Source organism: Hyla sarda, chromosome 4, assembly GCF_029499605.1.
Source record: "Hyla sarda isolate aHylSar1 chromosome 4, aHylSar1.hap1, whole genome shotgun sequence".
Lineage (NCBI taxonomy): Eukaryota > Metazoa > Chordata > Amphibia > Anura > Hylidae > Hyla > Hyla sarda.
In genome coordinates, this window is record NC_079192.1 from 269,052,122 (window position 1) to 269,078,286 (window position 26,165).

At 42.7% G+C, this 26,165-nt stretch overlaps 1 protein-coding gene across 2 annotated transcripts in view; it reads right to left on the reverse strand.

The window, feature by feature from the left end:
- CNOT2 (CCR4-NOT transcription complex subunit 2) overlaps window positions 1–26,165 on the reverse strand; it is a 97,256-nt gene that overhangs the window by 49,450 nt on the left and 21,641 nt on the right. The window contains exons 2-4 of one of the 2 annotated variants that reach the window (XM_056574132.1): window positions 8,372–8,444; window positions 1,954–2,076; window positions 777–849 (exon numbers count right to left, since the gene is read on the reverse strand). In XM_056574132.1, coding sequence (XP_056430107.1) covers window positions 777–849; window positions 1,954–2,064 — 184 coding nt within the window. In that variant the 5' untranslated portion in view covers window positions 2,065–2,076; window positions 8,372–8,444. The remainder of the gene's footprint in view (window positions 1–776; window positions 850–1,953; window positions 2,077–8,371; window positions 8,445–26,165) is intronic. The other variant, XM_056574133.1, reaches the window with a different exon arrangement.

Sequence of the window (26,165 nt, forward strand, 5' to 3'; positions counted from 1 at the left end):
GGTGCCAAGGGGTGTCGTGCTAAGTCCAGGGGTGTGAGTGTAAAGGGGAGCACTGCCCTCTGCCTCCCAGCTAGATACGGGTCAGGCTGACCAGAGGGAGTACTCACCGGGCTTGGGCTGCACACTGAGAGGGACAGGGGCCACCCGGAGCCCACCTCAGGAGCCGTTCCATCCACCTGTGGTGGACAAGGCAAGTGGCGACACTACACGCGCGGGGTAAGTGGAGGCACTCCGGTGGCGTCTAGGTACATGAGGGTGCTGGGGGGGCGCCCAGGCACATTCTTTGCACAGGGGCCCTCTGCTGTCTGTCCGCCCCTGCATACACAATAATTCTTTCTGCGGATGCCGGAATTTCCGTGGAAGAAACATCTGCCGCAGAAATTTCACCATGTGCACAGTGCAGCAGAATCACACTGAAATCAATGGGACTCTGCTGCAGCATAATGTCCGCATGGAATATTCGGAATTCTGCATTGACATTCCGCTGTGTGAACATACCCTCAAAATGTCCACCCAAGATGCTCAGTCCCAACGCCTAGTATATGGACGGCTGAGTGATGTTTGTTATGGTGCAGGCGGCCATAATCAGTACATCAGAAGTGGCTTTACCTTCCCAGCACTGAACACTTCAGGTAGACTGAAGGAATCGAAAGGAACAGAAGAAGCAAAATCCAGACAAAAAAAAAAAAAGGATCGTTTTTGTTTAATACAATTGTTATATCAGTAACAAGTATATTAGTTTTAAGTTGTAGGATAACCCTTTATTATGAACTTACTTTGTTGTCCGTATAAACTAGCCCCAAACTGGGACAGCTGACCCGATGCAGATGGTGATGGAGATGCCAGCATCTATTGATAAATTTAAAGTATTTATAAAAATAAAAAAAGACAGGAATAATTGGGTAAATTAGTGACAATCATTACTGACATTTGTGCCTTAGTTTACCATAATTCCATTTATATCTACAGTCACTGACAATTTACCCAGGCCTTGACAAGGGAGAGTCAGAACTACCCTTTACTGAGTAATTTCTCATATATTTCTGTTTTAACAGGAAAATCCAAGATTAGAAAATCTTCCAAAAACATCACCATACCTGTCCTCAGGTAAGCAGCTATGTTTTTCTAAATCAGGATAACCCTTTTAAAGGGCTACTTCGGGGAACTGAACTTATCAGACACAGGATAGGCGATAACTAGCTGATTGCTGAGGGTTCTACCACTGGAGCCCCCCATTATCTGCTGTACTGAGCTTGTCCTACTTACCCATTTTAAGCATGCTCCAGCCCCCAACCGTGGCGTGACAGTGTGACGGCAGGCTTAACCAATCAACAACTGCAGCCATGTCCTGCCTGAGTCGGTGATTGGTTAAGTAGGCCGTCACTTACTCAAGTTCGGGAAGGTGGGGACCGTAGCGGGTAAGTAGGAGTAGTAGATTGTGGTGGAGCCCAGCAATCAGACACTTGTCCTCTATCCTGTGGATAGGGGTAAAGTGTCTGATAAATTCAGTTATCCAAAGTAGCCCTTTAACTAGAATAAAGCATAAAATCCAATTTCCATTCACATTTAAAGAGTTCACAGACACAGATACTGCAGTGGTTAATGCTCACATGTATTGCTTGAATACCTTACAATAAAGCCTTCACCATCATTTTTATCTTTTCTATGATCTTTATAGGTTTTTTTTTATTCCACTCGTCTGACATTATAATAAAAATAAAAAAAAAAAAAGTGTCAAGAAAGAAATGTCAGCTCCTAAAGGCTTCAGAGAATGGCAAAAACTTAATCCAGCTGAAATACAAAGGCTTAGAGGAACCTACAAATTTGTGTATTGTACCATAACTCCATAGTTAGATTTTTAAGCTGTGACTAAGGAATAGAACTACATGAACTGTGAATAGAATGTAAAAACTGGGGTAAGAAAAAAAAAATAAAAGAAGAGGAGTGACTTACATCTTTCTCCGACCGATGCGGAAACATCGAGGACTGGCTATAATACATATTCTCATCATGGTAGTCACTTTCGACCCCTTCTACAAACTTCTTTCTTGAAGCACCAAACATGCTGTATGTCACCTAAAAAATATAGAACAAAATGGATAAAATGATTATAGGATGACTATATCCCTGCACTGTAAGGCTGGGTTCAAATCAATGTTGGGAGTTCAGCAGAGACAAAAAAAATAAAAATAAAAAAGCTGCAAGGACCTCAAAGTCAATAAATCCCATTGGTGTTACTTGTGCAACGGACTGTCCAGGTCCATTGTTTAGCACTAGAACTGACTCTGCAATGAAGCTTCCTCAAACGGAGCTTAACCTAATTTAAAACCAACCCCACTGATTTTATGGGTAGGCTCTCTTCACCAACAATGGGAATGGTTTGAAAACTTTTGGTTCCCCTCTTTTTTTCTAAATTAATTTATTTCTATGTGATTATGGTTCCCTGTTATCAGTATGTCAAACTGGAGAGAAATGCATTAAAGCGTGCATGTAAGCAACAGGTAAGCCAGAAAAATCCCTGATCTCACATTTGCAAAAAACAGTTTTTTTTTAAAGTAAAAACAGTTCATCTGTCAAAGCTTTCAAACATGGGTTTAGTGGCCATATAATAAGTCAACATGCAGAACTGGTAAAAGCTGAATGGAAATAGGAGACAATGAGAATTTTATCACTCATATTTAAAGGGGTACTCCGGTGAAAACCTTTTTTCTTTCAAATCAACTGGCTCCAGAAAGTTAAACAGATTTGTAAATTACTTCTATTAAAAAATCTTAATCCTTCCTGTACTTATTAGCTGCTGAATACTACAGAGGAAATTATTTTCTTTTTGGAATGCTCTCTGATGACATCATGAGCACAGTGCTCTCTGCTGACATAATAATAATAATAATAAATCTTTATTTATTTATTGATGTCCTTAGTGGGATTTGAACCCAAGGCCCCAGGCAAGGCAGCAGTGCTAACCACTAAGCTCCCATGCTGCCCTTAGCATACATCTGCTATGCACGGTTGCTAAAATGGACAGAGATGTCAGCAGAGAGCACTGTGCTCGTGATGTCATCAGTGTTCCAAAAAGAAAGGAATTTCCTCTGTAGCATTCAGCAGCTAATAAGTACTGGAAGGATTAAGATTTTTTAATAGAAGTAATTTACAAATATGTTTAACTTTCTGCCACCAGTTGATTTAAAAGAAAAAAGGTTTTCACCGGAGTACCCTTTTAACCCCTTAAGGACTCAGCCCATTTTGGCCTTAAGGACTCAGACAATTTAATTTTTACGTTTTCATTTTTTCCTCCTCGCCTTCTAAAAATCATAACTCTTATATTTTCATCCACAGACTAGTATGAGGGCTTGTTTTTGGCGCGACCAGTTGTCCTTTGTAATGACATCACTCATTATATCATGAAATGTATGGCGCAACCAAAAAACACTATTTTTGTGGGGAAATTAAAACGAAAAACGCAATTTTGCTAATTTTGGAAGGTTTCGTTTTCACGCCGTACAATTTATGGTAAAAATGACGTGTGTTCTTTATTCTGAGGGTCAATACGATTAAAATGATACCCATTATTATATACTTTTATATTATTGTTGCGCTTAAAAAAAATCACAAACTTTTTAACCAAATTAGTACGTTTATAATCCCTTTATTTTGATGACCTCTAACTTTTTTATTTTTCCGTATAAGCGGCGGTATGGGGGCTAATTTTTTGCGCCATGATCTGTACTTTTTTTTTATACCACATTTGCATATAAAAAACTTTTAATATATTTTTTATAATTTTTTTTTAAAATAAAATGTATTAAAAAAGTAGGAATTTTGAACTTTTTTTTTATTTTTTTTTGTTCACGCCGTTCACCGTACGGGATCATTAACATTTTATTTTAATAGTTCGGATATTTACGCACGCGGCGATACCAAATAGGTCTATAAAAAATGTTTTTTTTACGCTTTTTGGGGGTAAAATAGGAAAAAAAGGACGTTTTACTTTTTTATTGGGGGAGGGGATTTTTCACTTTTTTTTTACTTTTACTTTTTTTTACATTTTTTTTTACACTTGAATAGTCCCCATAGGGGACTATTCATAGCAATACCATGATTGCTAATACTGATCTGTTCTATGTATAGGACATAGAACAGATCAGTATTATCGGTCATCTTCTGCTCTGGTCTGCTCGATCACAGACCAGAGCAGGAGACGCCGGGAGCCGCACGGAGGAAGGTGAGGGGACCTCCGTGCGGCGTTATGAATGATCGGATCCCCGCAGCAGCGCTGCGGGCGATCCGATCGTTCATTTAAATCGCGAACTGCCGCAGATGCCGGGATCTGTATTGATCCCGGCACCTGAGGGGTTAATGGCGGACGCCCGCGAGATCGCGGGCGACGGCCATTGCCGGCGGGTCCCTGGCTGCGATCAGCAGCCGGGATCAGCCGCGCATGACACGGGCATCGCTCCGATGCCCGCGGTTATGCTTAGGACGTAAATGTACGTCCTGGTGCGTTAAGTACCACCTCACCAGGACGTACATTTACGTCCTGCGTCCTTAAGGGGTTAAAACCCAAAAGCTGTGCATCCTTAAAACCAAACAGCAGATGACGTGGCACACGCGGGCCCCAGAAGCAGCCAGTATCCAGTGCTTAAAGGGGTATTCCAGGCCAAAACTTTTTTTATATATATCAACTGGCTCTGGATAGTTAAACAGATTTGTAAATCTTAATCCTTCCAATAGTTATTAGCTTCTGAAGTTGAGTTGTTGTATTCTGTCTAACTGCTCTCTGATGACTCACATCCCGGGAGCTGTGCAGTTCCTATGGGGATATTTTGCCATCATGCACAGCTCCCGGGACGTGACATCATCAATGAGCAGTTAGACAGAAAACTTCAGAAGCTGATATCTATTGAAAGGATTAAGATTTTTTAATAGAAGTCATTTACAAATCTGTTTAACTTTCCGGAGCCAGTTGATATATAAAAAAGTTTTTGCCTGGAATACCCCTTTAATGATTCTGCAGACAGTCACATCCCAGCATGAAAGCGTGCTAGAATTCAAGACTCAATCGAATAACCTTCATGTTCTTGAAAGGGAGTTTTCTGGGAAGAAACACTGAAGGCCTACATTTAGAGTATGTTCACACAAAGTGCAAGAAAATCCACAAGGTGTAATCATCATCGAGTTTCCCTACATAAGATCTGCACATAATGCTGTGGATTTGACACTAAGCATTTCATTGGGGATTTTAAGCCATGACCAATGATGGAAAGAAAGTGAATATTAAAACTAGTGTTCACATACTGCAGATTATAGCTATAGATTTCCTGAAGTAGAATCCACAGCATTTCCACTATGAAGAGACGTTACTAAGCCGGTCCTAAATTAACACAGACTGTGTACAATCGCACTGAACATAAATTGTTGGCAGTTTTGCATGTGGGGCTACTCCCCCTTTGTTTGCGGACCACCCTTCACTGTAACAAGCCCTGCAAACCTGGTAACCGCAACACAGATAGGCTAAATGTAGAATTTTTGTGCAAACCATAGCATTTGCAACTTCTGTCTAACATGCACCAGGCAGAGACCAAAATTAGATTCCCTCTGTGTGTGAGCATAACCCTAACCATAAAAACCTGAAACAAAGCACAGTGGCTCATCCATACACAAGACTGTGCCTGGTACTGCAAGGCCGCCCAATGTACGGGCACATTAAGAAAAGCCAATTTACTCTACATTGTACTGATTTTGATGCACTTTTGGACTAGGATAAGCCCCTGGCTTGCCTAAAGAGAAATGGGTACAATAGATTTAAGGCCCCTTTCACACTGCCTTTGCTCCCTGTCAAGAATGGCCGTGAAAGTCTTTTTTCTTTTCTTTCTTTTTTTATGACTTTAACGGGCGTTCTCATAACGGGGCACAACAGGTCGCGACAGCTCCGATTTACTATTACGGGGGCCATTGGGCGCCCTTTTTTTTTTTTTTTTTTTTTTGACGGGATATAGCGGAAGAAAAAAGGTGGCTCAAGCAGTATTTTCTCACCCGCTATTCTCCCAGACTCCCCCAATGACCGTCACACTACAGTGTCCAAACTGCAGTGTGAAAGTAGCCTAAGTATCACAACGATTGTGCAATAATTCAACCAAAAGTTGACAAAACCTGCCCAGGGAAACCATAGTGCAGCTTTTATTTTTCCCAGATGACTGAAGTGCTGAAATTAGCCTTAGTAAAATAGGAAAGAATATTTAGTAAAATGGTATAAACAAAAAAGTATTACTAAAGACAGCCTTGACCTTCAAATATGCATAAATGTGTCCCACTCATCCAGGCAAAGATCTCAACAGTTGTCAGGAAAGAAATGGAAAGGACACCCAAGTTACTTGTCCCACCACCCCAAGGAAAACTCCAATTTAATTTAGCAGTAAATTTGTCAGATGCCATCAGAACAGAAATGTATATTAAGTGGCTACCTAAGAGTTCTACTCCAAATGTACAGTTATAAATCGTCTCTACGGCAGTAACTCAATAAGACAATATTTGACAAACTGACAGGCTAGTCAAACGCACTGAACCCAAAATACTAGGGTGTTTAATCTCCCATTGCTATAGCGCTTCTCTGCGCAATGGAAGTGGGGAGCGGTCCCGCCGTGCTTCCCTGCTTCCACAATGTGCATTGCTATGCCCATACCTGAAAGGAATATGGTCATTTCTTCACTCTCACATCACTAGGACGTAAGAGCCTGCTATCACCTGCTACGAGTGCAGAGCCCTCACGTGTCTGAAGGCTCTTTTGTTCTAGTGACTTGACAGTGAAGAAATGACCATATTCATTACAGGAGCTTTATTTAATGTAGCTGACAGCTAAAATAAAATTCTGCACTTATGTAAAAAATAATATATTTACTATGGGGAAAAAAAAGTTAAGGCTTTAATGAATAGGCCATTCATACATCCACAGTAGAAAAGTTCATGTGCTTTATGGTTTTGTCAGAGGCAAGTAAGAATAAGCACTGGTGAGTCTAGTGTACAGACACCGCCAATCGCCAGAACAAAGGGGTTCTAGTGTTCTTTCCAGCCCCATTCTTACACACCTTTCCATACGCAGATTGTAAACCTAACCTCTATGACACAAAAAACAGATGTGGTCTTGGTACAGATCTATGGCCAGTGGATAAAGATTAGCCATATTGTGTAACAGGAGTTTTAGGTAGTCAGATAACCTCCTACAGAAGCCTGTTTTTCTCCCCTTCCTTCATGCTTTATACGACACTCCGCTTCTACAGACTCAAACCAAAGCCCTGCACAAGATGACCAGAAATCTATGTAATGTATCTTTTCCATTACAACAGACACAGAATGATTTTAAGCTACAACGAAAAGAAATTTGAATCGTGTGTGTGTGTGTCCCAGTGGTCAGATCCCAGGCAATCATACAAGAACATCAAATCCTAGCAAAATGACCTCACCTCATGAGATGGGAACATACCTGTATGAATATAAACTGTAATGCCTCATGCAGCTTTACAAAAATCCACATACTACGACAAAAACTATAATAATATGGAACTAACCAGGAACCTCTGTAAAAAGGTAAAATCTGCTTAAAGTATTAATCGCTTTGCCCTTCACAACAGTATTAATTTGATGAGCGTGACCCATATCCTACATCTCAGTTAGAACCACTTGCCAACAGCTGACACAAGGTTACATTAGAATGAACCACGGACATTCCCTCCGCCAAGGAGAAATAGAGGCCATGCATGAAAATGCAGACTTACCAAAATGGTGAAACTATAGATAAGAAAAACAACAAAGAATGCACTGAAGGGAAAACACAATATTATGAACCATCTAGCCAAAGAGGAAAAGAGCCGATCTCTGCAGGTAGCTCTGTGCACTAGTGGGTTTAATGACAGTCCTCTTGCATGAAATATCCTCATAAGCTCTGGATTAACTATAGGGGGTCAGGGTGGTCGTAATTGCAACTGGACCCAAGAACCCCTTGCCACATCAGACGAGGATCTAGCTGAGGCTACCACCACCTGCTGCCAGTTTAGGGAACTGGCAAGTGGTTCTTCGCAGTCCAGGAATTCAACTGTATCTGTGTCTTTAAGATGCTGATAGGATTGAATAACCGAACACTGGGAGTAGCAAGAAACCCTGCGCTCCTTTCCCACCAGTGCTTCCTATATGATGCAGACACTATGATTATTGCTACCTGCATTGGTATGATCTGGCCTGATTGAAAGAGGCCAGAGCAGTGTGGAAGCTGAGTAAGGAGAGTATTCTCAGGGGAACAGAGGCACAGATCATTAGGACAGTGGCACAATTAGGAGGGCATTGGCAAAAATTAATCATTGGGCACAGTAGCATCATTCACCTGTCAGTCTCTGGATGTAAATGTGTATTCTGCATCTGATGAGAGCTGTAGTCCCTTGTAGAGATGGAAAGGCCTGGAAAAAAAAAATGAAAAAATTGGGAAAAAACAAATTACGTTCAGGTAATTGTGTTTCGTAGAGCCCATGATAGCACCCTTGTAGAGCGTTCTCTTCCTTCCCTCTGGACAGGAAACCATTAACCAAATTTGCATAAAAAGGAAAAGAAGCACCTGAGTTTCTTTCCCAAAATTATAATACTTCATTAGTTTTTTATGCCTATATGTCATGGGCTCCACGAATAACAATTACTGGTCAGTAATTTATATTTTCCGTTTTGCCCTATGACAGCACCCTTGCATAGTAGGCTAGAATAGACAATATTTAGTAGGGGTGTAAGGAAAAAAAATAGAGTCACTCAATTATCGCGATACGGTATCGATTCAAAATATTTTGAAATCGATCCTTTTAGGGATGTGGAATTCTTATCTCCCGACGCCCGGGACATGCAGTTACGGGCACGTGAATTTTTACGGCTCGTGCAAGCAGGGCCGGACCTGACAAGCGCGGCGGAGCTCTGGGTGTTTGGAGCGGGCTCCCGACTCGTGCCTGCCCCGTACTCTGCGGCCCCCGCTAATATCCAGCATGCGGCGCTCAGCAGTCTGTATGGAGCGAGTTCCGGACTCCTGCCTGCTCCATACTCTGCAGCCCCCAGCTGATTTCAGTAGCCAGGGGCCGCCGCTAATAGCCAGCATGCAGCGATCGCCGTGGCTGGCTATTAACCCTTTAAATCGCCACTATCAAAGCTGACAGTGGTGTCTAAAGGGATCTGTGAATTCTCCCTGGTGGGCTAGTGGGGTGGATCACCCACCTGCTGCGCGATCTCGGGTGGGCGATCCACTGTGGATGTAGCCGGAGGGCTTACCTCTGCTTCCTGCTGTCCCGTGGCTCTGTCATTGATAGAGCCTGGGTTGACTAGGCTCTATCAATGAATCGCAGATCAATGGAGTTCAATAGAACTCTATTCATCTGTCTGAGGAATCTAATGGTTCCTCCTAAAAGTCTAATAAAGTGTATAAAAAAAAAGTTTTATTAAAAGTGTAAAAGACATTGTTTTTGAGACAGAATCGGGATATATCGCAATATATTGTCTTGTAAACAGAATAGGGATATATCGTATTGCCATACGTGTATCGCGATATGTATCGTATCGCCAAATTCTTGCCGATTCATACCTCTAATATTTACTGCCTGTAGGACTTTCCAGTCAAAAGACAAAAATTAAGACAATAGTGGTCAAAGAAGGTATGGGACGAACACCAGGAAGCTGCTCTACATATCTGATCTAAATAAGCTAATGCCCTCTCGGCCCAGAAACTGAACGGGTAGAATAGACTCCAAAGCCTAAAGGGACTGGCATACCTGATCAGCTATAAGCAAACTTAGGGTACGTTCCAACCTGGCGTATACACAGCTGCATATCCCTGGCCCACCATACACATAGGTCTTTCCGGCGGCAGCCCTATGTGTGTAGTGAGTTTTGGAGGCGGAGCCGCGCGTCACAGAAAAGCCTTGTGTGTATGGTGCTGCTGCTGCTGCATATTTTGTGCAGCATGAAATACGCTGCATATACGCCGGGTGGCTCCAGAAAGTTAAACAGATTTGTAAATTTCTACTATTAAAAAATCTTAATCCTTCCAGTACTTATCAGCTGCTGTATAGTATAGAGGAAGTTGTATAGTTATTTTCAGTCTGACCACAGGGCTCTCTGCTGTCACCTCTGTCCATGTCAGGAACTGTCCAGATTGTAAGTTGGGTAGGCTTCAACAGAAACAGACGGCTCAACGTGGCGCTGACGAGACCCAGGTACACACAGCAAGAATGAATAAAACACAGCTTTAATACCAATATGCAACGGGTTTCGATGCGCATGCGCAGCATATTCAAGCATGAAAAAAGGCAAGATGCATACTTCTATATGTAGGAGTTTACTCTTTTACTACCAATACAAAACAGGTTAACTCATTATTACCCAGCAAAAAGTTACCATAGAAATACATCAAATCCATACAAATAATCCTATATAACAACTACGGCACTTCTACATAACATGAATACATATATGTGAAAAATAAAGTCACAGTATAATAAAACCCCATTATAAAAAACATAATACAATTTTTATGCTATGCGTACAGGATAAAAAAAAACGACATACATGTTGTGCAAATAAAATTTTCTATTGTCTCATTAAGACCCTGCGGCACCAACGTGAAAAGTTTGAATATTCAAAGAGACTTGCGGTTTCTAAGTCGCTGATAACGATTTGAAGCATCTTCTGGTATAGTTTCTAATATGATCAATCACAAAGATTTAATATTATTGTTGTGTACTGTAGAGAAATGTTTTGATACACTATGTAACAAAAAAATTAGTTTTAATATTGGATCTGTGTTTACACAAATGTGAATGCACCGATTGTATCGCGCGTTGAACGTATTGTAAGTGACAGCTACAAGATCACATAGATCGCAAATTGAGTTGAGTGTCACAACTAACAGAATGGACATGAGAAAATGTTTTGTTTGGTATGATTCAAATGTAGTGGTCCGGTTACCAATCATAGCGCAACACAAACAAGTGAACAAGTCACTGAAGCTTGCTGGGGAGGAACGCTTCCGCCCTCACTTCACGCTGGACAGAGGAGCGCAGCGGAGCTTGCAGCTGCTGGCCGGCTGGGAGAAGGTGAGATCTTCTTACACACAGCTCTGTCACCTGTCTCCAGCCGGCCATGTCCGCCGCTGCTGTGGGCACATCACTCTCTCCCGTCTGTCTGATTGACAGGCAGGGAGCAGCGCTGTACTGGTCACGTGTCTCAGCTGCAGTCTGAGATTTCGGACTCTGGCACTACACACACAGGGCTGCCCAGCATGAGTCCGAAATCTATAACAGGCTAGCGGCTAAGACACTTAGGGAGACCCCTAGTGGTGGTTATTACAAAATGTATTTTAACATGAAAATACACATTTTTTTTTTTAATAGAATACATTTAGGAATTTGTTAGGAAAGTGTTAATGACCAACATATTAAAAAAAAAAAAAATCATGAAAATTAAAGACAAACTATTCTTAATTTGGACAGGGACTGAAATACAGGCCAGAGATTTTGTTGAAACCCTTAATTCCAATACTTGGGGGTCTTTAGTTTAGTCTACATTTTTCCACTGAGGATATACAATTTTTGGATCTGGAAATTTTGAAATCAGTCTGGACATATTTCCACTAGAACACTCTTTAAATCGGTGGACTATGGTAGCGCTCATTACCCTAATTGGCTGAAGAGCGTTTCCTATGGTCAGTATTTAAGAATGAGAAAAAATTGTACTTCAGATTCAGACTTTGCTGTGCAAGCAGCTGTTCTAAGGGAACGTTTTTCAGCCAAGGGGTATGCTGATAGTTTACTGATGAAGGCCTTTCATAAAGTAAAAAATGTAAACAATCTGACCTTATTAATCCTAAAAATAAAAATAAGTGAGAAAATGGAAACAAATTGAAATGAAAGTAAATTTAACCCCATAAGGTCCCAGCCAATTTTCACTGTAGGACCCGGCCATTTTTTGCACATCTGACCACTGTCACTTCAAGCATTAATAACTCTGGGATACTTTTACCTTTCATTCTGATTCAGAGATTGTTTTTTTGTGACATATTCTACTTTATGTTAGTGGTAAAATTTTGTCGATACTTGCATCATTTCTTGGTGAAAAATTCCAAAGTTTGATGAAAAAAATTACAATTTAGTATTATTTATTTTTATTTTTTTACTTTGAAGCTCTCTGCTTACAAGGAAAATGAATATTCCAAATAAATGATATATTGATTTACATATACAATATGTCTACTTTATGTTTGAATCATAAAGTTACCGTATAAACTCAAGTATAAGCAGAGTTTTTCAGCACGATTTTTCGTGCTGAAAACACCCCCCCTCGGCTTATACTCGAGTGAACTCTCCACCCGCAGTGGACTTCAACCTGCGGACCTCCAGAGGTTTCAAAACTACAACTCCCAGCAAGCCCGGGCAGCCATCGGCTGTCCGGGCTTGCTGGGAGTTGTAGTTTTGAAACCTCTGGAGGTCCGCAGGTTGAAGACCACTGCGGCCTTCGACATCATCCAGTCCCCTCTCACCCCCTTTAGTTCTGTACAGTACTCGCCTCCGCTCGGCGCTTGTCCGGTGCTGCAGGACTGTCCGGTGAGGAGGTCGTCCGGTGGGATAGTGGTTCCGGGCTGCCATCTTCACCGGGGAGGCCTCTTCAATGCGCTTCGGGCCCGGCCCGTTCATTACCAACGTCCTTCTGCGTCATCGTCAAGGCAACGCCTCTATTCTAGGCCCGAAGCGCGGAGAAGAGGCGCCCCCGGTGAAGTTAGCAGCCCGGAACCACTATCCCACCGGACAGTCCTGCAGCACCGGACCAGCTCCGAGCGGAGGGGAGTACAGAACTAAAGGGGGTGAGAGGGGGCTGGATGATGTCAAAGGCCGCAGTGGTCTTCAACCTGCGGACCTCCAGAGGTTTCAAAACTACAACTCCCAGCAAGCCCGGACAGCCGATGGCTGCCCGGGCTTGCTGGGAGTTGTAGTTTTGAAACCTCTGGAGGTCCGCAGGTTGAAGACCACTGAGGGCGGATAGTTGACAAGGGGATGATGACAAGGGGATGATGACAAGGGGATGATGACAAGGGGATGATGACAAGGGGATGATGACAAGGGGATGATGACAAGGGGATGATGACAAGGGGATGATGACAAGGGGATGATGACAAGGGGATGATGACAAGGGGATGATGACAAGGGGATGATGAAGGGGGGGTGTGGGATGATGACAAGGGGATGATGAAGGGGGGGTAGGGATGATGGCAAGGGGATGATGACAAGGGCATGATGAAGGGAGGGTGTGGGATTATGACAAGGGGATGACGACAAGGGGATGATGACAGGGTGATGATGATGAGGGTCTGGATGATGACAGGGTGATAATGATGAGGATGTTAATGACGGGGGTCTGGATGATGACAGGGGGGGGGGGGGATGATGTATTTCCCACCCTAGGCTTATACTCGAGTCAATAACTTTTCCTGGGATTTTGGGGTGAAATTAGGGGCCTCGGCTTATATTCGGGCCGGCTTATACGGTAACATGTTTTTACTTTTGGAAGACACCAGAGGGCTTCAAAGTATAGCAGCAATTTTCACATTTTTCACAAAATTTTTCAAAATCAAAATTTTTCATGGACCAGTTCTGTTTTGAAGTGGATTTGAAGGGCCTTCATATTAGAAATACCCCATAAATGACCCCATTATAAAAACTGCACCCCTCAAAGTATTCAAAATGACATTCAAAAGGTTTGTTACCCCTTTAGGTGTTTCACAGGAGTAGCAGCAAACTAAAGGAGAAAATTCAAATCTTAATTTTTTACACTGGAGTGTTCTTGTAGACCCAGTTATTGAATTTTTACAAGGGGTAAAAGGAGAGAAATCTTCCTAAAATGTGTAACCCAATTTCTCTCAAGTAAGGAAATGCCTCATATGTGTATGTCAAGTGTTCGGCAGGCGCAGTAGAGGGCTCAGAAGGGAAGGAGCGACAGTGGGATTTTGGAGAGTGAGTTTTTCCGAAATTGTTTTTGGGGGGCATGTCACATTTAGGAAGCCCCTATGGTGCCAGAAGAGCAAAAAAAAAAAAAAACACCCCACATGGCATACTATTTTGGAAACTACACCCCTCAAGGCACGTAACAAGGGGTCCAGTGAGCCTTAACACCCCACAGGTGTTTCATTGGATGTGTGAATGATTTGTTTTTCCAATAAAATGCTGGTTTTCCCTCAAATAACATTTTTTTCCAAGGGATAATAGGACAAAATGCCCCCTAAAATTTGTAACCCCATCTCCCTGAGTATGGAAATACCCCATGTGTGGACGTCAAGTGCTCTGCTGGCGCACAACAATGCTCAGAAGAGAAGGAGTCACATTTGGCTTTGAAAAGCGAATTTTGCTAAAATGGTTTTTGGAGGGAAAAAAAATAAAAAATTAAACACACATGGCATACTATTTTGGAAACTGCACCCCTCAAGGAACGCAAAAAGGGGTACAGTGAGCCTTAAAACCTCACAAGTGTTTGACGACTTTTTGTTAAAGTCGGATGTGTAAATGAAAAAAAAAATTTGGATTTTCCCCAAATTTTACATTTTTACGAGGGGTAATAGGAGAAAATGACCCCCAAAATTTGTAACCCCATTTCTTCTGAGTATGGAAATACCCAATGTGTGGATGTCAAGTGCTCTGCTGGTGCACTACAATGCTCAGAAGAGGAGGAGTGCCATTGAGCTTTTGGAGACAGAATTTGGTTGGAATAGAAGTCAGGGGCCATGTGCGTTTACAAAGCCCCCGGTGGTGCCAGAACAATGGACCCCCCTCCCACCACATGCGACCCAATTTTGGAAACTACACCCCTCACAATTTAATAAGGGGTGCATTGAGTATTTACACTCCACTGGTATTTGACAGATCTTTGGAACAGTAGGCTGTGCAAATGAAAAATTAAATTTTTAATTTTCACGGACCACTGTTCCAAAAATCTGTCAGACACCTGTGGGGCGTAAATGCCCACTGTACCCCTTATTACATTACATGAGGGGTGTAGTTTCCAAAATGGGGTCACATGTGGGGGGGGGGTCCATTGTTCTGGCACTATGGGGGCTTTGTAAACACACGTGGGGGATTGTTATGTTCTGTGAGGGGTGTTTTTTCCAAATTGGGGTCACATGTGGGTATTTCTTTTTTTGTGTTTATGTCAGAACCGCTGTAAAATCAGCCACCCCTGTGCAAATCACCAATTTAGGCCTCAAATGTACATAGTGCACTCTCACTCCTGAGCCTTGTTGTGCACCCGCACAGCATTTTACGCTCACATATTTCCGTACTCTTTTGGGTGGTCTTTTTTTCTTTTTAACACTTGTGAAAATAAAAAGTATGGGGCAACACCAGCATGTTCGTGTAAACATTTTAAATTTTTTTTTACACTAACAGGCTGATGTAGCCCCCAACTTTTCCTTTTCATAAGGTGTAAAAGGGGAGAAATTGCACTACAAATTTTTTTTTCTTTTGAGTACGGAAATACCCCATATGTGGCCCTAAAAACTGTTTCCTTGAAATACGACAGGGCTCCGAAGTGAGAGAGCGCCATGCGCATTTGAGGACTAAATTAGGGATTGCATAGGGGTGGACATAAGGGTATTCTATGCCAGTGAATCCCAAACAGGGTGCCTCCAGCTGTTGCTAAACTCCCAGCATGCCTGGACAGTCAGTGGCTGTCTGGAAAAGCTGGGAGTTATTGTTTTGCAACAGCTGGAGGCTCCATTTTGAAAACACTGCCGTACAATACGTTTTTCATTTTTATTGAGGGGGGACAGTGTAAGGGGGTGTATATGTAGTGTTTTACCCTTTATTATGTGTTAGTGTAGTGTAGTGTTTTTAGGGTATGTTCGCACTGGCAGAGGTTTACAGTGAGCTTCCCGGTAGAAATTTGCGCCTCAGCGAAAAATTTGCTGCAGCTCATACTTGAAGTAGTACATTCACATGGGGGGACAAACCTCCAGCTGTTTCAAAACTACAACTCTTAGCATGTACTGACAGACCGTGCATGCCAGGAGTTGTAGTTTTTGTAGGTTGTTTCCTAACTCAGTATTTTCCAACCAGTGTGCCTATAGCTGTTGCAAAACTACAACTCCCAGCATGTACTGATGCTGGGAGATGTAGTTATGCAACAGCTGGAGGTACGCAACTACAACTCCCAGCATGCAGAGACAGCTGTTTGCTGTTTGGGAATGCTGGGATTTGCAGTTTTGCAACATCTGGAGGGCTACAGTGTGAGACCACTGCACAGTGATCTCCAAACTGTGGACCTCCAGATGTTGCAGAACTACAAATCCCAGCATACCCAGACAGCAAACGGCTGTCTCGGCATGCTTGGAGTTGTAGTTTTGCAAGATCAGTATAGAGATCACTGTGCAGTGGTCTCTAAACTGTAGACCTCCAGCTGTTGCAAAACTGAAAATCCCAGCATGCCCCAAAAGCTGTCAGGGCATGCTGGGAGTTGTAGTTTTGCACATCTGGAGGGCTACAGTGTAGAGACCACTGTATAGGGGTCTCAAACTGTAGCCCTCCAGATGTTGCTAGGCAACTCACCGGCTTCCGTAGGATCCAGGGAGCCAGTCGCACGACATGCCGCCCGCGCCGATCACCGCAGCCGATCGTGTCCCACAGCCTCCACCGATGGGTAAGTGGACTTCGGCGCCCGCTCCCCTTTGGTTTCCCCATCCTGCCCCGCCTATTGTGGGTAAGCCGAACAGGGAAAACGAAAGTTAAACCCCCCCCCCCCCCCCCGATCTGCTATTGGTCGTCGCTTTTGACGCCCAATAGCAGGGATAGGAGGGGTGGCACCCCTGCCACCTCACTCCTATCCCTTCAGGGGGATCGTAGGTGTCTTGGACAACCGCGATCCCCCTTATATTCCGGGTCACCATAGCCCCTTTTGACCCGGAATAAGCGCAAATCGCAAGTGTGAATTCACTTGCGATTTGCGTCGACATGGGGGGGTCTGATGAACCCCCATTTGCGCGGGTTGCCTGCTGATCGATATCAGCAGTCACCCCGGTCCAATCCACGCCCGGCGGGGACGTACATGTACGTCCTGGGTCCTTAAGACCTAGGGTGTCAGGACGTACCTGTATGCCCGGGGTCCTTAACAGGTTAAATAAAACTTTATAACAAATTATAATTGTGAGGCAAATGAAATTAAAATTATTCTTAAACAGAATTGGCACATTATTCGCAGCGACCCCATATTAAGAGAAATTGTACCTAACACCCTGGGGTGACGTTTAGATGATCTAGAAATCTACAGAATTTGTTGGCCCCTAATAGATAAAAAAAATATATAATATTCCCAAGGTAGAGCATATGGATTCACCTTTAGTCTCGGTAGTGAAGGGATGCTCCACTTGCAATAGAATTTGTTGTTTGTGTTGCGTTATGATTGGTAACCGGACCACTACATTTTAATTGTACCAAACAAATAAAACATTTTCTCATGTCCATTCTGTTCGTTTTGACACAATTTGTGATCTATATGCTATCTTGTAGCTGCCGCTTACAATACGTTGGACGCACGATAGAATCGGTGCGTTCACATTTGTGTAAACACAGATCCAATATTAAAAATAATTTTTTGTTACATAGTGTCAAGATATTTCTCTACGGTAGCAGAGCAACAGACGATCCTGCTATACTATTGTGTGTTTACCATTGTTGTGTATGACATTACACAACCTTTCAGGGTGAGCAGCTTTTATGCATTTCCCCAATACTTTATTTTTTAAATGTGAATTACACTATGGAGCGCTCTCACCTTCGTTTTTAGGAACTGTCCAGAGCAGGAGAGGTTTGCTATAGGAATTTGCTGCTACTCTGGACAGTTCCTGACATGGAGAGGTGTCAGCAGAGAGTACTGTAGTCAGACTCAAAAGAGCAACAAAGAAAACAACTTCCTCTGTAGTATACAGCAGCTGATAAGTACTGGAAGGATTAAGATAATTTAATGGAAGCGATTTACAAATCTGTTTAAACTTTCTGGAACAAGTTGATTTGAAAAAAAAAAAAAAAAAAAAAACAGGACATAAATGTACGTCTGGTGTGGTGGTACTTGAGGCACCAGGACGTACATTTACGTCCTGTTCATGACTACGAACATCGGAGCGATACTCTGGTCATGCGCGGTAGGGTCCCAGCTTTTGATAGCAGCCAGGGACCCGCTGGTAATGGCCGTCATCCATGATCGAGCAGATGTCCGCCACTAACCCCTTAGATTCTGTGATCAATAAAGATCACGGCATCTACGGGAGTGCAGTCACTAAAATGGATAATCAGATCGCCATAATGGCCGACGGAGGTCCCCTCATCTGCGGTAGGCCCAGCGTCTTCTACTCTGGTCTGAGATTGAGCAGTATTAGCAATCAAATGATTGCTATAGATAGTCCCCTATGGGGACTATTAAAGGACATCTGTACTGCATGAATTTTACATATTTCTGTGCCCGGGCTGCAAAAATAAACTAACTAAACTTTAACTCACATTCCCTCGCTGCTCCTGTATCTGCCTCACGGTCCTCTGCTGCGAATGCTCTTGCCGCTTTCCTGGGGATAGGAACGTCACAGAGCCGTCAGCGTCTCACTGGCCGCAGCGATGTCCCGCCTTGGCCGGTGATAGGCTGAGCAAACTGTCATGTAAGGAGCCTGCCAGAGTTCCTTAGCCCTGGTCCTTAGCCCTGCTTCAGGCAAGCAGGGCCGGAACTGAAAGCCCCCGACAAGCATGGCGGCGCTCACAGGGGTGTATGGAGGGGAGGGCGATCCACTATTGAGGTAGCCGGAGGGCTTACCTCTGTTCCTTGGTGTCGTCTGTCATTGATAGAGTCTGACTGGACTAGGCTCTATCAATAGATTGCAGAGCACACAGATCAATGGAGTTCAATAGAACTGCATTAATCTGTATGAGGAATCTAATAATTCCTCCTAAAAGTCCCCTAAGGGGACTAAAAGTGTTAAAAAAAAACAAAAAAAAAAACAAAAAACAATTTAATAAGATTAAAGGACACATTTGCCCATTTCATATTAACAACCCCCTCTTCCTATATAAAAAAAAACATGTAAACATAATAAAAATATATATATTTGGTATTGCCGCACGCGTAATTGTATGGACTATTAAAATAAAGCATTATATATACACACCATACTGTAAATTACGTAAATGTAAAATACTACACACCAGAATTGCAATTTTCTATAATATTCCAGAACAAAGTAAAAAGCGATTAAAGTGTCAGATCAATACCAAAATGTTAACCATACAAAAAAAGACAATGGCGCACAAAATGAGACTTCATACAACCCGGTATACGGAAAAAAAAAAAATTTCAAAAAGTTACAGTGGTCAGAAAATGGCAATAAAAAAAAATTCTAAAAAGTTCAGAATTTTTTTTACATTTGTAAAATGTGACATAAACTAAACAAATCTGGTACTGCTGTATCAAAATAACATGTTAGCTCAACCACAAGGTAAATTGCATGAAAAAGAAAACCACCAAATTCGCAAAATTCGCTTTTTTTATTTTAATTTCACTTCACCAATAATTTATTTTTGCTTTGTAGCATATGTTATGGAAAAATAAAAGGAGTCATCACAAAATACAATTGGTTCTGCAAAACACAAGCCCTTATACGAGTCTGTAGATGGAAAAATAAAAGAGTTATTATGGCTATTATAGGGCGAAGAAGAAAAAACAAGAAAGTGTAAAAATGAAAATTGGCCCGGACAAGTGGATCGTCATGAGGGACAAGTAGCTCTGTTTTAGTCCCTTGGGCAAGTAGTTTTTTTTCCACACCCCTGCACTTTCCCACAATCCCCCACAGTGGAGACTAACAAGCAATATGCAGGTTAACTGAGCATGCCTGGTGACAGTCTCAGTGGATGCCCTAACATGGTCGTAACAAAAGGCAACAGGGCAAAACAAAGAAGGAACATGGTGGATTTGTTAGTATCTCTCTCAAACAGTACATTTTCATAAATGCCTGTACAATGGAAATATATTTAAGTTCACATAATGCACCAGTTTAGATCTCTTTATCTTTAGTAGTAAAACCCCCTTAAAAGGGGTATTCTGGCTCTATACATCTTATCCCCTATCCAAAAGGATAGGGGATAAGATGTATGATGGCAGAGGTTCCACCACTAGGGACCCCCATGATCTCTGTGCAGCCCCCAGCATTCTGTGCCAGGTTCTGCCTCTGAGATAGGGACGTCATGTCACTCCATGTCCCCTCCATTCATGTCTATGGAAGAAAGCATGGCTGCAGTCACACCCCCATCCCATAGACATGAATTGAGGAGGCGTGGAATGACATCACTAGGGGGCGTGGCCGTGATATCACGTCCCCGTCTAAGAGGCAGCGCCCGGCACAGAATGCCCGGGGCTGCACAGAGATCGCGGGCGTCCACAGCAGCAGGACCCCTGCGATCATACATCTTATCCTGTATCCTTCGGATAGAGGATAAGATGTATGAAGCCGGAGTACCCCTTTAAACATATCAGTCTCATACACAAAGCTCTCATCTCATTTCTGTCTACCACTCTACCAGGTTCTGTGTTGTGCCAATGATCCAAGCCTGTCTTTCAAAATCCAAACCGCCTACTATCATTGCCAAGAATTTTCCCTCACCCTATACCAGTCTTCTGGGATTCAATAACCCAGACAATCAGATTAATTCCCAACATCCACAATTTTGGAGACTTGTTAAATCTTCCGGTGAAACTGCCCAGAGAAGTGCCCCTTCAGCGGGAACCCTTGTGACCCTTGCACACTACATAATATCCATGTACTGTAGGCTCTGCCAGAATGAATCAGCAATGACCGTTTGGACCCGTGCAGTCCCCAATGGTGACAATATAGTTATGCAGGAATTTTTAAGGTTTCTAAGGAGTCTGGAATTTTAGTGTGCACAGGGCAACAGAATCCCACTGAAGACAATGGAAGGCTAAGGCACCAGAATCTCCACTTGGAAATTCCATAGTGTGCAAGGACCCTGAGATTTTCCACTGCTGAAATGTCTGCCATGGAGAATATACTCTGTTACAAGCCCAATTCAAAATAAAGGGCCGGCCATCTACATTTTAACAAGTCATCTGCCACTGGGATATACCCTTAAAGGAGAACTCCAGAATATAAAAATTGTCCTCCATACTGCTGGCAGAAAAAAAATAAAAAATAAGTACATACCTTCCTTCGCTCCCCCGGTAACCGGTTCCGGCCTCCGCTGCGATCCTCTTCCTGGTTGCTGGTGGTCGGCGAGTCATACTGCACTCAGCCAATCACCGGCCACAGTGCAGTATGACTCGTCGACCACCGGCAACAAGGAAGAGGATCGCGGCGGTATGGAGGACAATTTTTATATTCTGGAGTTCTCCTTTAAAGGGGGTACTCCGGTGGAAAACTTTTTTTTTAAATCAACTGATTCCAGAAAGTTAAACAGATTTGTAAGTTACTTCTATTAAAAAATATCTTAATCCTTTTAGTACTTATTAGCTGCTGAATACTACAGAGGAAATTATTTTCTTTTTGGAACACAGTGCTCTCTGCTGACATGACCACAGTGCTCTCTGCTGAAACCTCTGTCCATTTTAAGAACTGTCGAGAGTATATGAGAAAATCCCCACAGAAAACATATGCTGCTCTGGACAGTTCCTAAAATGGACAGAGATGTCAGCAGAGAGCACTGTGCTCGTGATATCAGCAGAGGGATCTGTGTTCCAAAAAGAAAATCAAATAATCCTTCCAGTACTTATTAGCTGCTGAATACTACAGAGGAAATTAAGATGTTTTAATGGAAGTAATTTACAAATCTGTTTAACTTTCTGGCACCAGTTGACTTAAAAAAAGTTTATTAAAAGTGTGGCTATTAACAGAACATAACTCAAGTTATGGTACTATACTCTACGTGACCATTTAGTTTAGAACTAGTTTGATGATGTAGGAATCCTGCACCAAATGTAATGATGTCTGCATCGCCACTTTATTTGGGATATTCATGTAGCTGAAACAACCAAGGGCTTAAGTCTCAACATGCGGCAGTCTACCATAGGGAAATGGGTACAGTCATGAATGAGGTTACAAGTTCTTACAAGGCCTGTGGTAAAATACAATTCCATTCACAGAACACAGGCCGACGTAAACGGCCTACGCGCAGCATATAACCACCACAGACGGTACTGTCAAAGTTGTCATTGGTGGTGCGATCTGCACCACCAATGACAACTTTGACAGTGCCGTCTGTGGTGGTTATATGCTGCGCGTAGGCCTCAGTACGATCAAGGGAAAGCCATGCATTTTCACTGCAGCCTGAGGCCTCTGTAGCCAGGACTTGCTGAAAAGCCTGCCTATGCAGGCTTTACCAATAGAGCAAAGATCTAGTACAAAGGTACTGCATTGATCTTTATAAGCAATTTCATGATTGCTAATACAAGTCCCTTAGGGAGATAAAAAAAATGTATACATAGAATATTAATATATATAAATAAATACCGTATATACTCGAGTATAAGCCGACCCGAATATAAGCCGAGGCCCCCAATTTCACCCCAAAATCCCAGGAAAAGTTATTGACTCGAGTATAAGCCTAGGGTGGGAAATACATCATTTCCCCCCCCCCATGTCATCATCCAGACCCCGGTCATTAACACCCTCATCATCATCCCCCTTCATCATCACCGCCTGTCATCATCCCACACACCCCCTTCATCATCCCCTTGTCATCATCCCCACCCCCCTTCATCATCACCACATGTCATCATCATCACCGCTTGTCAATGTCTGATACAGTGGTCTTCAACTTGCGGACCTCCAGATGTTTCAAAACCACAACTCCCAGCAAGCCCGGGCAGCCATCGGCTGTCCGGGCTTGCTGGGAGTTGTAGTTTTGAAACCTCTGGAGGTCCGCAGGTTGAAGACCACTGTATCAGACATTGACATCATCCAGCCCCCTCTCACCCCCTTTAGTTCTGTACTCCCCTCCGCGGGACGTTAGGGTGCGCTGGTCCGGTGCTGCAGGACTGTCCAATGGGGAGGTCGTCCAGTGGGATAGTGGTTCCGGGCTGCCATCTTCACCGGGGAGGCCTCTTCTCCGCGCTTCGAGCCCTGAATAGAGGCGTTGCCTTGACGATGACGCAGAGGGATGTTGGTAATGAACGTACCTCTGCGTCGTCGTCAAGGCAACGTGACTATTCTGGGGCCGGGCCTGAAGCGCGGAGAAGAGGGCCCCCCCCGGTGAAGATGGCAGCCCGGAACCACTATCCCACCGGACGACCTCCCCACCGGACAGTCCTGCAGCACCGGACCAGCGCCGAGCGGAGGTGAGTACAGAACTAAAGGGGGTGAGAGGGGGCTGGATGATGTCGAAGGCCGCAGTGGTCTTCAACCTGCGGACCTCCAGAGGTTTCAAAACTACAACTTCCAGCAAGCCCGGATAGCCGATGGCTGCCCGGGCTTGCTGGGAGTTGTAGTTTTGAAACCTCTGGAGGTCCGCAGGTTGAAGACCACTGAGGGTGGAGAGTACACTCGAGTATAAGCTGAGGGGGGGTGTTTTCAGCACGAAAAATCGTGCTGAAAAACTCGGCTTATACTCGAGTATATACGGGGGTGTGTATATATATATATATATATATATATATATATATATATATATATATTTTTTTTTTTTTTTTTTTTTTTTTTTAATATACCCCTCCCATAATAAAAAAAAAATTAATTTATCACACCCATTTTCCAATAAAAAAATATAACAAAATAATAACAAAATAACACATTTGGTATCCCCATGTACAGGATTGTCCTATCAATTGAATTATAACACTACTGACCACGCACAGCGTAAATGTGGCTTTTTGGTCACGTCACAAAAAAATATAAAGTTATCAAAAAGTCAAATCTACGCCAAATCTGTATACATAAAAAAAAAAAACTACAGATCATGGTGCAAAAAAAAAAAAAAAAAGCAGCCCCAACAAAGCTCCATAGGTGGAAAAAATTAAGTTATAAGCGTCAAAACAGGGAAATTTTAAGCATACTATTTTTTTTTTTTTTTTTTTAGAGTAAACTCATTTTAAAAGTAGTAAATCATTAAGAAAAAAACTATACACTGGGTATCACTGTAATTGTACTGACCTGAAGAATCAATATACCATGTCAGTTTGACATCATCATTACATGTGAATGGACTTCTCCAGCATTGGTACCGCAGAAAGTTCAAGTAATACTCAGCATGGACGCCCATAAAACTGGAGCTTGAAAACACCAGTTATCATAAACATACCATGGCACAGGAAGGTAAATGTATCCGGTGGCGAGTGTAGAAAGCGAACATGAAAGATGCCTTTTATTTAAGCAAAACCATTCAGGAGCTCAGTCTTTTAGTGCTGTGTTTATTCAAGGACGTGGGTGAACTGCCCCTGCCAAATACTACAAAGAAATACTGGCGACTACACACGTTTGTCATACATACAGGCCTGAAACCAAAGCAGACTGCGGCAGACGACTAAGACTAGAATTACTGTACTAAGTAAGTACTGCTCTACAATGGTCCCCTAATAGGATCTCTTCAAATGCTTGCTGCAAAAAAAAAAAAAATAATAATAATCACAGATTTAGTTTACAATGGCTATGTAGATTTAGTACATCTGCTGCAGAATTATGGGTTTGGCATCATATTTGAAGAGCATCTGTAGCTAGCTGAAAATGTATCAATGGTTTTACCAGAAAACTGGTATAAAAAAAAATAATAATAAAGTTACACATTTGTACAACAAAATACTTAATAAGCAATTGCTCACATGTGTGTAAATTGTTCAAAAACTACCCAAAAAACACTGATAAATTCCCCCTCCCCTATCTTTAAGGCCCCCCTTACAATTTCAGAGATTTCTCCTTTGGCTTTAGCCCCAAAATAGCCAACTGGGTGGTTGCTATCCTGGCATACAGGGGGGGCATATTTCCTACATTCCCTTCATTCGGGAAACCCCACCGGATGACAGACATACAGCTCCATATAGAGAGGAAAAAAAAAGTAGTAAAAATAATAAATAATTAAATAAAAACATAAAACTGGGCATTAGCGTAATCAAATGGACCTACAGAATAAAGATAATGGTCCCCATTTAGTAAGCTGGTACTAGGGCTGGACTTATTCCTAAATTGCGTATATTGTTCTTAACATTTTGTTCCTCTGTGTCCTTCAAAGAATAGGGGATAAGATGACCGATTGCAGGGGTCCCGCAGCTGGGACCCCCGTAATCTCTGTACAGCACACGACGTTCGTTTGGAACACTGGGTGAGGGCAGCGGGGGTCGTGACGTCATGGCCACGCACAACAGCAGTGTGAAAGAAGCCTAACAGGGACAGGAAAAAAAGCTAAATTCTGCCGAGTTGGTGCTCCTAAAGACACTTCTGGTTCTGCTACAGAAGTTTAGTTCAGTAGTCAGCCAAATCACTTCACCTGCAGTATCTAGTTCTAGTCAATTGTTATTCTAGTCAATACTCTTCCTTTAGACTAGAGAGAAAAGAGGGAAAAAAATGTATCTATTTTGCAGCCATATACTATCTGCCTATGGTCCAATAAGCCCTATAAGTCTGCAGTCCTCTTTACAGTACAGTGAGCAGGGAAGTATATATCCTGAATAAGGAGGATATATACTTTAGGATTACTGCACTGGAGACATATAGGCCCACATTTATCAAACTGTGTGAGAGAAAAAGTGGAGGGATTTCCCACAGCAGCCAATCACAGCTCAACTTTCACTTTACCAGAGTTTGTTTGCTGAGCTATGATTGGCTGCTGTGGAAAATCTCTCCACTTTTTCGCTCACACAGTTTCAAGTCTGGGCCATGGAGCGTATCTATTGCACATTCAGTCACCTTTGGTAAAGTACTACTACTACTATCCTCCTCCTGATTTCTGTATGAAATACATTAAATATGTGAAGACATATAGCGCTTATTCAACTTATGTGAAAGAACTTAGGCTAGTAGATAGATAGATAGTATATGTAAAATAAGGGAGTAGAGTGTGGTGTGATGACTCTCCTCCATCATTATCTCACATCTGTTCTAACTCACTCTTATGTATAGTCACAATGGCTGATCC